At 44.2% G+C, this 17,226-nt stretch overlaps 1 protein-coding gene across 1 annotated transcript; it reads left to right on the top strand.

The window, feature by feature from the left end:
* Window positions 1-3,301: 3,301 nt before the first annotated feature.
* Window positions 3,302-13,646, top strand: LOC103804852 (biotin--protein ligase-like; the record flags this gene model as incomplete). Its single annotated transcript, XM_009077486.1, has 5 exons — window positions 3,302-3,397; window positions 4,245-4,405; window positions 8,424-8,538; window positions 12,208-12,421; window positions 13,478-13,646. Coding segments are annotated over 5 exons (755 nt in total), but the record flags the coding sequence as incomplete, so codon positions are not given.
* Between the last annotated feature and the right edge of the window lie 3,580 nt (window positions 13,647-17,226).

The raw sequence follows: 17,226 nt of genomic DNA, 5'->3' as shown, positions 1-17,226 counted from the left end.
CCTACAGTTGTATTTCAGTGAGGTCTTTTGAATCAATAAGTAGAGCAAGAGAGAAAGAAAAGAACAGAGAATTTCTGGAAGGAAGAAATTTTGGGGGGGAAATGTGGTGAGTGCTGTGATTAAGTCACTGTGCTCAAAAATGAAGCTGTTAAATCTGCAACTGATTAAGTTGAAAGAGAAGAAGGGAAGTCAGTATATAAAGAAGTGCACGTACAGTTAATCTTTCTGGTAAGGGAAATCCAAGTTTGTTTCTCCCAGAAAAAAAGAACAACTCTGAAGTTGGGGGGAGGTTGTGTGGGGATTTTATTATTGTAGAATCCATGGTAATTCCAGCACAATCTCAGGAAGTAGTAAAAAAGAAATGTATCAGTTTGGGCATTAACTTCTTCCCCATGTTGTGTCCTTTAAGGAACTTCTTCATGGCCCTTAGAAGTACAAACTCAGTGTCTCTGTCTAATCTGTTGTTACCTGATGCCACCTCTCTAATTGCTGCATTCATGTGTTCTGCTAGTTGTATCTCCTTGGAATATAAGCCTTTGTTTTGGATTCATAATTAACTCCTTCCTGCTCTGATTATTTCTCTCCCATCGTGGCAGCACATGACTCTTTTTCTTAGCCTATTTCAAACGACATATCTGTATGGAGAAGTAAGAGAAATCAGTGTGTTTCAGCAAAGCCTCTGATCTCTTCCTAACTGTGCTTCCAAATTTAAATGACATTTTCATGTTGCAGAGCCATGAACTTGGTGTTTTAACTGAAGTCAGGCTGTGCCCACAAGACAGGGCTGAAGCCTCATGAGCTCCAATGGATTTTCTCCTTGAGGTGCTGGGAGCACATCCAGAGAAGGGAATGGAGCTGGGGAAGGGTCTAGAAAACATGTACTGTGAGGAAAGGCTGAGGGAGCTCTGAGGTTGTTTAGTCTGGAGAAGAGAAGTCTCAGGAGGGACCTCATGCTCTCCACAACTCCTGCCAGGAGGTTGCAGTGAGGTGTGGGTTGATCTCTTTGCCATGTCCCAAGTGAAAGGATGGGAGGAAATGGCCTTAAGTTGCCCCAGAGAAGGTTCAGATTAGATATGAGAAACAATTTTTCTCTGCCAGAGTGTTCAGCCATTGGAATGAGCTGCCCAGAGAGGTGGTGGAGTCACTGTCTTTGGGAGTGTCCCAGAGGCATTTGGATGTGGCCCCTGGGGACATGGTTTAGGAGTAATGATGGTGGTGCTGGAGTGATGGTGGCACTGGATGGCCTTGAAGGTCTCTTCCAGCATTGATGTTTGTGTGATTTAGTAGTGAGAACAGGTATAATTCAATGTTGAAGCTTGATGGTAGATAGGTGAGTCTGGTCTCAGCATGTAATCCATAGGGTCCAAAGGAGAGAATTATCAAGGTGTCTTTCATGGGAACTGGAAGGGTAATGGCAAAGAGATCTTCTGGCTATTGGTCTTTGGCAACATCTTGCCTGTTGCCACTTGTCCTATTGCTGGGCCCCATGGAGCAGAGCCTGATCCATCCTGTGACACCTCCTGCAGACACTGATGGACATGGATGAGGTTCCTCTCAGTGTCTCTTCTCAAGGCTGAACAGCCCTAACTCCCTCAGCCTGTCCTCATGAGAGAGATGCTCCAGTCCCTTGAGCATCTCCATAGCCTCTGCTGGACCTGCTCCAGGAGCTCCATGACCTTCTGGCCCTGAAGAGCCCAGAACTGGACACAGCACTACAGATGTGCCTCATGGGGACTGAGTAGAGGGGCAGGAAGGATCATCTTCCTGACCTGCTGGCAATGCTCTTCCTGATGTCCTCCAGGCCTTCTTGGCCCCCAGGGCACACTGCTGGTCAGGGACAGCCTGTTGTCCACCAGGACTCCTGGGTCCTTCAGAGAGCTGTTCTCCAGCAGGTTGGCCCCAGCCTGTCCTGGTGTCTGGGGTTGTTCTTCCCCAGGTGCAGGACCTGCATTTACCTTTGCTGTACTCCTTCTCTGCCCTTCAGAGCTGGTCCTCACCTGCCCATGGATATTTACTTGGTTGCAGAACTTGGAACACCTCTCAGACATACCCGAAGTTCTAAGGAAATCATTTTGGATGGTATTTTTTGTTGATTTGGACTGCCCTTTCCTCAGACACAGGATTGCATTTATAGTCAGGAACAACACGGTATTTGTGCCTTTAGGAGAAGTAGATTTGTAGGCTCTACATCACTTTCTGGGTTTACCTTGCTGGCAACGTCTTGAATATGTTTTATCTCTTCCTGAACATGGGAAATGGAGGAGGATCAATTCAGATCTGGTTTAAAGTGGCTTGAACCAAGTTCTCACAGTAGGGGGTTTTTCCTTCTGATTTTAAAGTCTAGCATTGACTCATTTGGTGGTGTTAAAGTGCACTTTTCTACTTCTCCCCAGAGGGAAGTTAGTATTCTTTTAAGTGAAACTATTTGAAAAGCAGAACACAAGGCTAAAATAAGGCAGTGTTCTCCAGAGCTCTCAGAAGGTGTAGATTTATTTACTGTAGTTAAATCATAATTAGTTCTCAGGGGATAGTGTATCTTTTAAACTGCTTTATTGCCACCATATTGGTTTTCTAAATAATCAGAAACTGCTGCTCTTAGATTCTGGAGTATGAACCAAAAAAGTTTTAAGTAGAAACAAATGTCTGGAATTGGTGGTTGTCACTGAAGATAGCGACACAAATAAATGAGCACTTGAAGAAAATGTGGAGAAATACAAAACTGGTGTTACCAGAAAGCACCTTAAATTAACTATGGCTCTGAGTTTATTCAGTGAGGTAGATATAGTCGTGTTTTGCAGCGTCATTTTTCACTTCATCGTTTTTTAATATTCTAATGGGTTTTGGCCAAGGCTAAATGTTCACTGAAAAGGGGTGACAGAATCACAGAATCAACCTGGTTGGAAAAGACCTCCAAGATCATGGAGTCCAACCCTACCGTGGTCACTAGACCATGGCACTAAGTGCCACATCCAATCTCAGCTTGAAAACCTCTAGGGGTGGTGAATCCACCACCTCCCTGGACAGCACATTCCAATGCCTGATCACTCCCTCTGTAAAAAATCTCTTCCTAAGATCCAACCTAACCCTCCCCTGGCAGAGCTTGAGTCTGTGCCCTCTTGTCCTGCTGCTGGTTGCCTGGGAGAAGAGACCAACCCCCACCTGACTCCAACCTCCTGTCAGGGAGTTGGAGAGAGTGATAAGGTCTCCCCTGGATAAATGGTAATGCAATGGGAACTTAAAATATTAGCTGATATTTAAGCCTGGATTTCCATGTATGTCACTTAGTGTTCCAGCTGATAAGCATGTGGATTTTTTTCCCTAATTGGCAGGTTAATGTTCGAGTTGCCTGAGGAGATGGGTTTAATAGCAGTTGCTGTTCGACAAACACAAGGCAAAGGTGAGTAAGTTTCCTCCTAGTGCCAATAAATGTGCATTAAACCTATGAAATAAAACATTTTAATGTCACATAACTGCCTTAAATAATTACTGTTTTGGATAATATAATGTATGGAATAATCGTGTCCTCTTCTCCTCCTGCTTGAACTGTGGATTCAAACTCAAAGCCTAAGTCAACAGAGACCAAAGTAAACATTTTCAGGATGTTTGGTGGCTTTTGCAGAAATGATTTAGTGGTCTTCTAGTTTCTGCCAAAAAGTCTTCCCAGTCTGCCCTCACTACATTTAGTGTAATACAAGTCAGAGTTCCAAAGCACAACTCCTTTTGGACCTAAGTGGAGCAGGACTGGGGCTTGACTTGCTCTGATGTGGAGGTTTCTGCAGTCTGCAGGACCTGCCTGAACAGTCTTTGCAGATAGATGTAAGCAGGTTCTGTTTCACAGAACAGAACCATAAAATGGGTTGGGTTGGAAAAGACCTTAAAGATCATCTGCTTCCAACCCCCTGCCATGGGCAAGGACACCTCCCACCAGCCCAGGTTGCTCCAAACCCCATCCTGCCTGGCCTGGAACATTACCAGGGATGGGAAAATTAAACAGCCTCTTCTTTATTTGAAGAAGAAGCTTTGCCCTTTAACCCTTTTTCTTTCAAAACTAGTTGGGAAACTCCACTGCACAACTTACAGTAGATTCTTGTTTGGATACTACCGAAGCTTTCTCTTGAGCAGTTTTCTACATTCACAAAGTGATCTTCTCTATGAATATTCTTTCTTATAATAAATCAATATTCTATTGTAATAAATATTCTTCTCTTGCATTGAATTTCTCTCTGTTCCCTGTCCCTCCCCAGGTCGTGGTGGAAACGTTTGGCTCAGCCCCGTGGGCTGTGCTCTCTCCACCTTACACATCACCATTCCTCTGCATTCCAACCTAGGCCAGAGAATTCCTTTCATCCAGCACCTGGTGTCTCTGGCAGTGGTAGAGTCAGTCAGATCAATACCAGAATATGAGGTATGTCGTTCTAATTCTTCTCTCCATTCCTGTTTCCATTAATTTCAGGGTTTAACTGTTTCTTCTGTGTGTGCAGTGACTGAATGGACAGTGTAGATCTTCAGCACTGATGTAGTGGTGAAAATTGCCGTCCTATATGTTTGATTATTGATGTGTTTGAAGCTGTCTAGTGCACACAGATAAGTACTGTCTTTTACTGAGCTGAGTGCACTGCACTCAGTTCACTCCTAGTCTTATGAAACTTAAACCTCAGCAGTAAAGAAAATGACCATTTTGTTTGTCCAACAATTGGCTTAATTTGTTTTGATTTTCAAGGGGTTGGGGAAGAAGGAGGAAAGGAAAAATGAATAAAACTGACAAATTCTCCTCTGCTTTTTTTTGTGTTGCTCTTTCAGTGGTCACTTTATCCCTTTTAAAGGATTTTTCCAACCCTTGTTTAAGGTTGAAGACTGATTTCTAAAGCAAGAACTTAGCAGTATTGCTCTCAAGAGGGAATCAAGTGTCCTGTCATCAGTATTAAAATGAAGAACCAGTCTTCTTCACCGCCTCATAGATCTCCTGTTTAATGTGACCATTTCCTAATATTTGCTAACTATAAAACTTTGGTATTTTACAGAAGTAGTTAACTAAAGCATATGTTTCCTATATTACAGAAAATCAATGACTTATACACATTTACACATGAACTTTATTATAGTGGCACCCAGTAGCTTTGCTGGAGTTTAGGGGCTGTCAGCCTTTCTATTAAAACCTTCGAACTTCAGTGCTTCATAACCTGACTGTAAAAACAAAATGCTTCAGGCTAAAATTTGCAACAGCAAATATGTGGCTGGAGTGAACAACTTAACCATTTCAAACAGAAGGGACAAGAGTTGGTGTTATAAAATATGAGGCTGACTGGGGAAGGAGCTAATTTATGAATGGAGGTGGTTTTGCTTCTGTGTGTCTGCCCTGGTTTACTGTGGCATTTTTCATCTTATTCCATTCAAGAGGAAAAAGGTGACTGAACTACTAAATATTAGTGTAGAACTGTGTATGAATAATACAGGGACTGTATGTAGCATATGGAGAGCACTCAGCTTGCTATGACCATGACAGAGCTACTGAACCTGATAACACATCAGCCCTAGGTAGTGGGTGAAACCAGTGTTAAGGGTCTGGACTTCAACATGTTAAATCAGGGAAGTTCAAAAACTTATCAGAAACTCGATGCTTAAATTTCCCCTTCAGGCAGGTAGTGCAAAGCTTTTCTTCATGTCCTTGTCATGCCAACTGCAGTAGCTGCAAACAATGAGCTATCTATAGAATCACAGAATGTTTGAGTTGGAAGGGACCTTAAAGATCATCTCATTCTACCCCCTGTCCTGGGCAGGGACATCTCCCACCAGCCCAGGCTACTCCAAGCCCCATCCAACCTGGCCTGGAACACTCCCAGGGATGGAGCAGCCACAGCTGCTCTGGGCAACCTGTGCCAATGCCTCAGCACCTCACAGGGAGGAATTCCTGCCCAGTATCTAATATAAACCTACTCTCTTTCAGATTAAACCCATTCCCAATTCCCTGTCCCTCCAGGCCCTTGTCAGTAGTCTCTCTCCATCTTTCCTATAGCTCCTTCAGGCACTGAAGGCCACAATGAGGTCACGCCAAAGCTTCTCTTCTCCAGGCTGAACAATCTCAACTCTCTCAGCCCTTCCTCCCAGCAGAGCTGCTCCATCCCTCTCATCCCCTTGGTGCCTCCTGGACTCTCTCCAACAGCTCCATGCCCTTCCTGTGCTGGGGGCCCTAGAGGCTTCATGCTCTCCTCCAAATTTCCACCCCTACCTGGGGGTATATTAGAATTTTAATAATCCTTTAACACACTTCAATGTCCTTCGTTATGCTCAAAGTCCATTTCAGGACCCCCAGTCACAAACCTGCAATACCATGTCTCAGTTTATCACCCAGTCATCATTTTTAGGATTGCCCCAAATATTGACTCTGCTAAACAAGCAGCACCTGTGGTTTTTATACTGGGTCGTCACAGAGCAGATGTGACTGCTGGGTTGGAAGTTTTACTGTCAGATGTTAGTGCTGAGCATGGGCTTTATATCAAGACAACATTTTGCTTGCCCTTTCTGAGACAAGCAGACATGTCTCTGTAGTAAGTGAAGATAAGATGCTCTATTTCCAGCTTATTTGGAGACATTCATCATTCCTTTACCCTTGTGCTGTTCCTCATGAATCCCTTTTGTGGTGAAGTCTCCACTGTGCAGTTTCTCTCATGAGAACACCCAGTTGACTGGGTTGTTCTTCCTGCCTGTTGTCACTTCAATTGCAGAGCTACTGTCTGGTGTCTTACAGGTGTATGTTTCCCTCAAGGGAGATCTGGACAGCTCTTTGGAAGATCTTTTAGCACTGATAATACAGTTTAACTCTGTCCTACTTTGCGTATCTTAAGAGCCTCCTATAAATCTATTCCCGGTGCAAAGAGTCAGTTTGTTTTCCATAAGGAATATGAGTTGGTGATACTTTCCTCTAGACTGCTTTGATAGCAAAATCAGGGAGTATTTCCTGTCAGTGAATGTGTAATGGACTCCTCTCTGGCCTTTAAATCTGTCAGGAAAGTAGACATGGACCCAGGTGCAGTTTTCACACATCCTGTAAAGGGATTTCATAATCTACAATAGGAGGGAATGGGACTCTTGTAGTCCTGGAGCACTCCCATAATTTGCCCCTGGGGACACAGTCATGTGCAGTTTTTCAAACTACAGGAAGCACATTTGCTTTCTTTTGGTGTTTAAGTAGCCAGTGCAAAGTTCAGTTCAGTCCTGTGGTTTCAACAAATACCTCTCTATTGGGCTGGAACTGTGTCACACAGCTCAGTTTGTGTTTCCAGCTCCACAGTGTGGCCTGAGCCGAAAGCCCTGAACGTATTTAGGACATGACTGAAGTACTTAGAGAGTTGTGAACTGGAATTTTTCCTGTCTGCTGAATTTCCTCTCTGAAATTCAAGATGTCGTGGTCTCCTGGCCTGGTGTCTGGGGCAGAGTGGTGATGCTACTGGGGGCTCTCCCTGGTTGGGTGTCAGCACTGAGCTTCAGTGGCTGCCACAGTTTGCATCTTGCTTCAATAAATCTTTTCAGTCTTCAATAAGCACTTGTGAATGGAGGAAATGAAGTCTAGAAAACCTCACCACTTTGAGACTGAAAACCTCTAGTATCTTTAGTCCCTGTTTTGGTTACTCTAAACCTTTATTATCTGCTGTGTATTTCTTCATTTAGTTATTTAATTGCTTTCCTCTGACAGCTGCCAACCTCCTTGTTAACCATGTCACCATGTTACTGTAATGTGTTTCAATGGCATTTGTGGAGCACTTAAATAGATTCTCTTTATGAAGAGCATTTGACAACGGCAAAGAGGTAGAGAGAATTCTCCTCTGCTCTGCTGTGGTGAGACACAACTTGGAGTTCTGCATCCAGCTCCAGGGCCCCAACATCAGAAGGATGTGGACCTGCTGGAGTGAGTCCAGAGGAGGACATGGAGATGCTCTGAGGGCTGGAGCAGCCTCTGCTATGAAGGCAGAGAGCTGAGGGTGTTCAGCCTGGAGAAGAGAAGCTTCAGGGAGACCTTAGTGCCTCAGGGGGGCTCCAAGAAAGCTGCAGAGGGACTTGGGACAAGGGCCTGGAGGGACAGGACAAGGGGGAATAGCTTTACACAGACAAAGAACAAAGTTAGATGGGATATTGGAAAGGAATTCCTCCCTGTGAGGTGCTGAGGCACTGGCACAGGTTGCCCAGAGCAGCTGTGGCTGCTCCATCCCTGGGAGTGTTCCAGGCCAGGCTGGATGGGGCTTGGAGTAGCCTGGGCTGGTGGGAGGTGTCCCTGCCCATGGCAGGGGGTGGAACAGGATGATCTTTCAGGTCCCTTCATACGCAAACCACGCTGTGATTCTGTATAGACTGTGAGGCGATGAAAGAGCCAAGTTGTAATCAGTATTGAAGAACAAAATGTTTCTAAATGTCTGTTCTTGTTTCTTTAGGGTATTGAGCTGCGAGTGAAATGGCCAAATGACATTTACTACAATGATCTCATGAAGCTTGGTGGAGTTCTGGTAAACTCAACACTTATTGAAACAACATTTCATATACTTATTGGTAAATGTCTCTTTTTAAGCTTTCCTATGCTGCTTTTTCCTGAAGAAGTTGGTTATCGTTGTCTTTATCAGTTCAAATGATAAGGACAAGAACAAATTGTGACATCAGGCATAAGGAAATAAATCCCAATATTAAATCAAAAGGAAGCACAAAAAGTAAATGTTTTCATTCTTCTTAATAATTCCATATGCTTGACAAGGAAAACATAACTGAAAGCATCTGGAGTGATGTAGCAGAGTTCAAAGAAAGAGCATTACACGAGAAAGGGAAAATGTATTCCTTGATTTATTGCAAAACTACTAGAATATACTGCAAACTTTATCCTATTTTTGCCGTTTACCTTTTTTTGGCAACATATAACCACAGAATCATAGAATTTAAGGGTTGGAATGGACCTTGCAGATCATCTAGTCCCAACCCCCCGCCCTGGGCAGGGACACCTCCTCACTAGAGCAGGTTGCTCAAGGCTTTATCCAACCTGCAGCCCAGGATTCCGTTGGTCTCTGGACTGAGCTCACACTGCAGCTCATGGGGAGCTTCTTATCCACTGTCACTCCCAAGTCTTTCTCCTCACTGCTGGTTTCAATTCCTTCCCCACCCAACCTGTTTTTATCATCCCAAGTCTGATCATCAGCCTGCAGTTTGATAAGGAAGTCTTTGTCCCAAGCAGCAGCATCACAGCTCTGTCAAACACAGATTCTCTTATGCTCAGAAAGCTGCCAGCAGTGCTCTAGATTCTGCTGCCAAAAAGAGTTGTCTCTGCTATGTCTGAAAAAATAAATGGAAGTTCCTTAGCAAGTCTAAAAGGTTAAAGCAGAAGATGATAACATGTGGGTTGTATTTGCAAAACATGGAAGCAGAAGATGGTTGGTGGGACACAGAGAGACTTCTTAGATGTCTCAGTGCAACTTCCATTCTCACTTACAAAATGAGGGTATAACAACTGAATAGAAGATTTGAGGTTGAGCAAGTTTCACAGAAGGAGGTGATGACTATTTGAACTGTTTTGCTTGTTCTCACCTCAAAAATTACAGCACCTTGACATCTCTATCATTATCACACTCTCTTTGCCAGATACTTTACTTACATGAATTGCTGCGTATGAATCCAAGAATATTTTCCATCATTTCAGTGATGTATGTCATCGAGTATGAAATGCTGAGGGAGTCGGGCCTGTTCGGTCTCGAGAAGGGATGACTGAGAGGGCCTCATTAATGTATACATGTATCTGAACATGCCAAGAGGATGATCAGGCTCTTCTCGGTGGTGAAAACCAATAAAACGAGGAACAGGCAGGAACTGATGCCCAGGAAGTTCCGCCTCAACATGAGGAAGAACTTCTTCCCTATGCAGTGACCAAGCTCTGAACAGATTGCCCAGAGAGGTTGTGGATTCTCCATCACTGGAGATATTCCAGAACCATCTGGACACAACCCTGAGCCATGTGCTCTGGGCTGACCCTGCCTGAGCAGGGAGGTGGGACCAGATGACCCACTGTGGGCCCTTCCAACCTCTCCCATCCTGTGATTCTGAGTAGGGATGACTCATGACATCTAAGTTCCTGTATTAGTAGTAGCAATGAGATCCAACTTCCACAACAGGAAAGGTAATCCTTTTTCTACAGTCATGCAGATTCCTTACCTAGACAGAATCACAGAATCATTTAGGTTGGAAAAGACCTCCAAGATCGTTGAGTCCAACCTTTGCGTGATCACCACCTTGTCAACTAGACCAGAGCACTGAGTGCCACATCCAGTCATTGAACTCCCTGTTTCCATGGCATTCAGGAAGAATATCCTATATATGAGGATAATGATCAAAATCAAAGATAATCTCTGTGGTCTCACTGCTCTGAGAAGCATCTCAGGAGAATAAAGTCAAAGCCAAACCAGCGCTCAAACCTCACACGTGACACACTTCACGTTCCTACTTCTACACATCTTTCATTTTAAAATCTTTCTTTGAGTTGAAAATCTAGAAATGAAGAGCTTGATCGTGGTAGGACTTTTGGAAGAAGAGCTCTGCAGAAGAATATACCTCATTAATGTGAGGGCCAGACTTGGAACAGGCAGCCAAAGACAAGTGGAATGCAAGGGACAGCCAAGGAGCGTGACCTGCGAACGCTCTGCTGCCTCTGCCTGCAGCTAGGGCCTGTCCAAACACTGCACAGATGCTGATGGCAGGGCTAGCTCTAGCACTGGAAGATATATCAGCCACATCAGCACAGCGCCAGGCTGAGGCTGAGCATTCATTTCTCACTCTTCTCACATGGACAGTGCAGTCCCAAGCACCTCATATTTCTCCATTATCTGGCTGTGTCGTTGCCACCATGTGTATTCCCAGGTGCTTCTGCCTCAGCTGAGCTCATAGCTCAGGATGGCTCTTGTGTCTCTGGGATTGGGTTGCTGAGCACTGGTTTCCGTACATGCAATCCTGAGTGCCCTGAGGCTGCTGGTGGACCCCAAGGCCCCTTGATGCCCCCTGAGAGTGCCAATCACAACTTGATGGCCACAGTCACTCTCTTCATTTATGCTATATTTGAGTGTAAACAGCTGAGTTGGGATTTGCTGTCGTGGCACACTGATTTTCCAGTTCATTTTCCTTTGTTTCCTTCCAATAATACATCTCAGCTCATTTCCACAGCGTCAGTGTGTAGGTGCTAGTATCACTGGGTCTTGTTTGGTTGAGTTCCCTGACTAGTTAAAGTAAAAAACCTCTTTTCTCTGTCTTTTCTCTTCAAGAGATTCTTCCCCTCATAGTCAATACAAATGACTTCAACATATGAATAGTCTCATTAAGAGCAAATTTCCAAAACAAGGCATCTGCACCTTCCTGCAGATGGAGGTGGAGCATGTCTAAACCCGAGTGACAGACAAGGGGTTTATCCCAAATGTCTGAGGAAGGTAAAAAACCCAAATTATTAGGAGAAAAAAATAAACAGGTAATACAATCTATTTCTTTACATGCCTCGAAGCCTGTTCCAGCAGGCTGCAGAAAAGGCCCCAGGAGCCATATTTAGACAAGAAAGGCTCTCTGCCAACATTATTCTAGCTGGAGAAATCTCAGTGAGACACTGGAGGCTTCTAAAGGATATGCTGTGGGAAGATAGATTAAGCAAACTGGAGTCTTACAAAGTTAAAAGTTAAATCTTCTGGGCTTTCCAGAGCAAGGCAAACGAGGCTTATCAGCTGAGTGGAAAGGGTTGGTTCCCAGACAATGCAATCAGCTAACTGGAGTGAACAGAAAGGTCTCTGAAGATCAAACTCCATCTGAAAGTATGATCAGTGGTGCACTCTGAGTGAGCTGATGACACGTCAGCTTCCAGGGAGGGAAAGAATTCCTCACTTTGATGTCATTGTGACCAAGGTACAAGTTGCCATTCAGCATCTTTCCAACCCTCATGGGCAGGATGGTGTGTTGTTGAAGGGTTGCACTGGATTTGCTTCTCCAGCTCTGAGGAGGCATTTTAAGGGCAAGGAACATGTGAAATGTGGACTGAGAGTTGTAATTACACAAGTAAGAAGACTTAAAGATGTAAGAGACTCAATTAAACAGCTACTAGAACTGTCCTTAGAGATAATTCTGTATTGAGCAGCTGAATAAGGCACTGACTGTTGGCAACAAAGTGTTGATGCCTTTGCTCCTGTCATTTTTGTTTGTCTCCTTCAGGCTTTGGGTTTAATGTGAATAACAGCAACCCCACCATATGCATCAATGATCTCATTGCAAAGTTTAATAAGGAAGAGGGGACAAAGCTGAAGCCTTTGACTGCAGACTGTCTTATTGCAAGGACTGTAACTGTGCTGGAGAGGCTGATAGAGATTTTCCAGGAGAAAGGGCCCAATGGAGTTCTTCCTCGTTACTACAAGTACTGGGTACACAGGTAAGAGTCATGTCCTTCTCCTTTCTTTTCAGAAAGCTGGTAAAATAACTCAAGGATATTTTGGGTTTTTTCTACTAGATTTCCTTTCCTATGAGTGAATTAATTTAAAAATATACAGGATGTGCATTTTTAAAGGGGAATAAAAATAGCACATAGTAAAGCCAATGGATTAGCATGAGTTACAGAATGTCTCCAGGTGTTTTACATGTATCATCTCCAAACAAAGGGAATTGGGGATGATTTATTTTCATAGTGATGAGGCTGCTGTACTTTTATAAAAAGAAAATAGACTGTTTGGATTAACTTAACTCCAGCTCTGTTCATTCCAGAAGAAAAAATGAAAGCAGGTAGAAAATGCTGATGAAAATCATTCACTGTAAAGAACCAGTGAATCACAGAATATTCAGAGTTGGAAGGACCCACAAGTATCATCAGTCCAACTCCTGCCCAGGACACTCCAGCAATGCCCCCTGAGCCTGAGAGCATTGGCCAAACCCTCCTGGAGCTCTGTCAGCCTTGGGGCTGTGACCACTGCCCTGGGGAGCTGTTCAGTGCCCAAACACCTCTGGGGGAAGAACCTTGTCCTGATATCCAACCTAACCCTGCCTTGACACAGCTTCAGGGCATTCCCTCAGGTCCTGTCACTGGTTGCCAGGGAGAAGAGGTCAGTGCTGTCCCTCCACTGGCCCTTGTAAGAAGGTTGTACGCAGCAATGAGATCTCCTCTCAGTCTCTTCCAGGCTGAAAGTGACAGTGAAGTGAGAAAGAAAAATAATCTACTAGAGGGTGAGGCCTTCCTTGTGAGGTGCTGAGGCACTGGCACAGGTTGCCCAGAGCAGCTGTGGCTGCTCCATCCCTGGGAGTGTTCCAGGCCAGGCTGGATGGGGCTTGGAGCAGCCTGGGCTGGTGGGAGGTGTCCCTGCCCAGGGCAGGGGTGGAACTGGATGAGCTTTAAGGTCCCTTTAACCCAAACCATTCTGTGATTGTATGATTAGTTCTCTAAGGTGTTTGTAACTGTTTGTGAAGTTAATTACTAACCACCTGGCTCTGTCCCCAGTGGGAAGCAGGTCCGACTGCGCAGTGAGGAGGGCCCAATGGCTTGGATCGTCGGGGTAGATGATTATGGATTCCTACAAGTTCACGAAGATGGCAAAGGGGTCGAGTCTGTGCACCCAGATGGCAACTCTTTTGACATGCTGAGGAACCTCATAGTCCCAAAGCAGTAACAGCCCTCAGAGCTCACAGCACAGGGGAAGCTCCTTAGTATTTGGCACCGTCAGCTTGCTTGCAGGTGGGAAGGGTAGTCAGCAGCTTCATTTTTCCTTCTGATTTTCTGCTCTCTTTGGTTTGTGACATGGATCACTTCAACAGTCAAAAAGAGGTCGTGATCTCACTGCTGAAGGCCTTTATTCTTTCATATCAACTTTAAAACACACCTGTGTTGCCATTCTTTGTAAGCCTCTGTTCTCTAAGAGGAGTCTCATTGCAAAGGAAGACTTGGAATGAACAGAACTTTCTCTTCATTTAAACACTGAAACCGAAGTGGCTAAATACTTTCTTTATGTGTCTCTGTGTTTTTCTTGTACTTTAGCACAATGCAGGACAATATTTACTTTTTTTACTCTGTTTTTTTAAGCTAAATTCTGATGTATGTGTTGTCTGCACTAAAAACAGCTGCAAGAGCTCATCCTGCATTTCTCAATTACTGGGATTACCACTGTGTGTAAGTTCAGGTCTAAGAGAACTTCCTAACTTGGTTCTTCTCCATGTAGGCCTGTACAACAGTTTACCAACCTGTGCTTGGTCTCAGGTCTGCAACTCCAATGGCTGCCTTGATTTTTTGGAAGAGCATTCCATCAGCACTTCAGAACTGTGGCTGGTTAGCCAAATTGTTTCTACTCTGCCCTTCTGAGTCCATTGGATCTGAGTAAATCATCTCATGTGTCCTTTGAACCATAGTCTTACATGAGGCTTTAACTCCAGTAAGAACAACCCACTGGAGCAGTGTCTCACTTGGTGTCACTCCAGGTGACTGTAGAGTCAGGACAGGGTAACCCTAACAAGTTTAGGATTTATTAGTAGTTCTATTGTGCTATCAGTGAAGTGAAGTGAATAAATATTCCCTGCTGTAAACAATTACTCCAGTGAAAAAGAGAAAACATCTCGTTCACCTGTGTCCAGATTCTGTTCCATAGCTTCTCTTGTCAGCCCTTCCCAAAGCAGAGCATCTGGTTTTGAAAGCAAGAGGTTTAACACCTGCTGGCCTGAAAGCAGCTCACTTTGGGGGCTGGCTACATGTTTCCAGGTTGGTTGTGACTGGGAAGCATCCTGAAGGAACCATGTGGGAGTTGCCATGCGACAGCAGCTTGTTGGGTTTTTCTCCCAGCCATTCACACCAGGAGACTTGGCCACCACAGCTCCTCAAACAGTTCTGTGCCAAGCAAAGGTTTGTCACAGGTGTGATGTGACCAACTTCATTTCCTCAGGTAGCAGCACTGCTTGTTCCCTTCCCTTGTCCCTGCTGGAGGTGGAGCAGCCAAACTGGTTTCCACAAAGGAAACTAATGTCTACCAGCCAGAAATGGAGGTTGGGTGAAAGTTCACCCCATAAACAATCTGAACATGTTAGGAGATTGTTTCAGTTACAAAGCCAGGAAGTCTTAAAACAAGGAAACTAGTCTGCAATGTGTTCTTTTGAGAAATCCTCACATAATGGGGTTTAGGTGGTTTGGCAGCAAGTGTTAGAAATTAAGTTGTCCTTATTCCATGTAGGATTTTATGCTTCTTCTCACTTGTCTGTGTGCCTGGTTGTCCATACCTGGTTTTCCCCCATGATCCAGATGATATGAGGCTGCACACTAGCATTTCCCAGACCTGTGCTGTTAATTGGCATAATTAAAATGACACACATGAACTCCAGGTTTTGCTTTTCCCCACCAGCTGCTTTCAAAACTGCTTTGGGCTGAGGATTTTTGGCAACTCCCTCCTTTTCAGAATTAAATATTTGATGCCCGTTGTAACCAGCTGAAATGTGAGTGACTTAATAAAGTTTAAATGAACAGGAGAAACCTATATATACACAGCTATAAAAGATGTGTGTGTGCACATCCACACTCACGTCTTGCTTTTGAGTCTTCACTTGGTTTCTGCCTTTTCCTTCAAGCAGCTTATGTGCTGCTGTGGGTCAGCTGGGGAAAGCAGCTCCGATTCTGGTTTTCCAGCCACAGAGTTTGACAGTTTAGATCTGTACTTTAATCTAATGTCTGTAGCTTAAATTTTGTCTCTGCTTTGGCACTGCCTGTAGGAAGCACCTTGAGTTCTGCTCATACTCCCCACAGACTGAGCAGTGTGTGTGGAGATGTAACCACCAGGTTTGACTTGAATGGCTTCATTAAAGCATGTCCTCCTTTCACTGGGGACAAAGAATGATGAGGGAAAAGGATGAAAGAAGTTCTGTGTGAGGAGCAGAACAGACTTGCAAAGCTTCCCTCAGCTGCAGTGGCCAAGCAGCAGGTGGATGGAATTTTTTAATGGCAAAATGCTGCAACATTTCTTGTCACTCTTGTTCCTTTTGGATTTCTTCATAGCCTTAATGATAAGCTGGTTCTGTTCCTACTTTGAGTTGTAAGGTTATTCCCAACATTTTTGTGTTGGAATTAAACTCAGCATTGACCTTCCTTTCTGCAAGCAAGAGCTAACCAAGTCTGATGTGTCAGGTGGGAGCTGAAGGAACCACTTTGCCTTTTGCGTGGCCTGTTCTGGTGTATCAACCTTTCCTGTGGTCTGGAGGAAACAGCCTTGAGCTGGATGAAGGGTTTGTTGCCAACCTGAGCTTTCCTTTCAGAAGAACCAAAGACATTGCCACAGAGAATTCCCAGCAGCTGCCTCAGGTCCCTGTGAGGAGCAGCTGCTCCTGTGGAGAAAGCCCATGAACCTCCTGTACCATCAGGGAGCTGTGGAGCACAGACAGGAGTCTGACTGTGCCTCTGCCAAACGTGGCACACCCAGAAAGCCACGAGACTTTTGTAGGGAAGTCATTGTTATTCTTGTTCTTTTGTAGGAAAATCATTGTTATTCTTGTTCTTTCTGTGTGACAGACAAATGTGGTGCAGAGTGTCCCTGGACATAAGTATGGAGAGAGTCAGGCAACTCCAGACCCAGAAGTAATGCACTGAAAAATGTTTCATTTCATTCAGCTGTCTGGATTAGTAAAACACCTCTTTCTTTGTGAGGCTGATGTCATCTCCGAAACGATTTTCTTGATGAAGTGCTTTCAAAAAAACCCATTTATTGCCATCTCCATATTGCTGTGGCTTCATTTTTGGGGTTGTTTTTTTTCCTCCTGGACTCTGTTAGAACATTTCTCATGGTGGAAACATTTTGTAGAGGTTGTTTATTGATAGGAAAACTTCTGCAGCATGGGCTTGGACCTGTTGGCACGTGTGTGTGTGTGTTCAGAGAGAGGAGACAAGTGGGTTGTGCCCAGTCAGCAACAAAGCTGTGTCCAAAGATTTGAGAAAGTAATCATGGACTTAACATTTAAGGGTTCAAGCAGTGCATTTTGCTTCTAGTAAAAGGTTTTATAAGACTGCAGAGCATTTATATCCAACAAATCAAGGGCTATTACCTGGAAATAATATTAAAGCGTTTCATTCTTCATGCTGCTGCTTCATTGGACAAAAATCAATTTCATTGCTTTTTCTGATTCAGCTGCATCAGCAAGTCTAGAAAATTCTTCTCTGCAGCTACTTTGGAGGAGTTCTGTATGAAAAAATAAATAATAGAATCATAGAATTTAAGGCTTAGA

The sequence above is a fragment of the Acanthisitta chloris genome, unplaced genomic scaffold, assembly GCF_000695815.1.
Source record: "Acanthisitta chloris isolate BGI_N310 unplaced genomic scaffold, ASM69581v1 scaffold11406, whole genome shotgun sequence".
Lineage (NCBI taxonomy): Eukaryota > Metazoa > Chordata > Aves > Passeriformes > Acanthisittidae > Acanthisitta > Acanthisitta chloris.
This window is presented reverse-complemented; position numbering and strand designations above follow the sequence as displayed.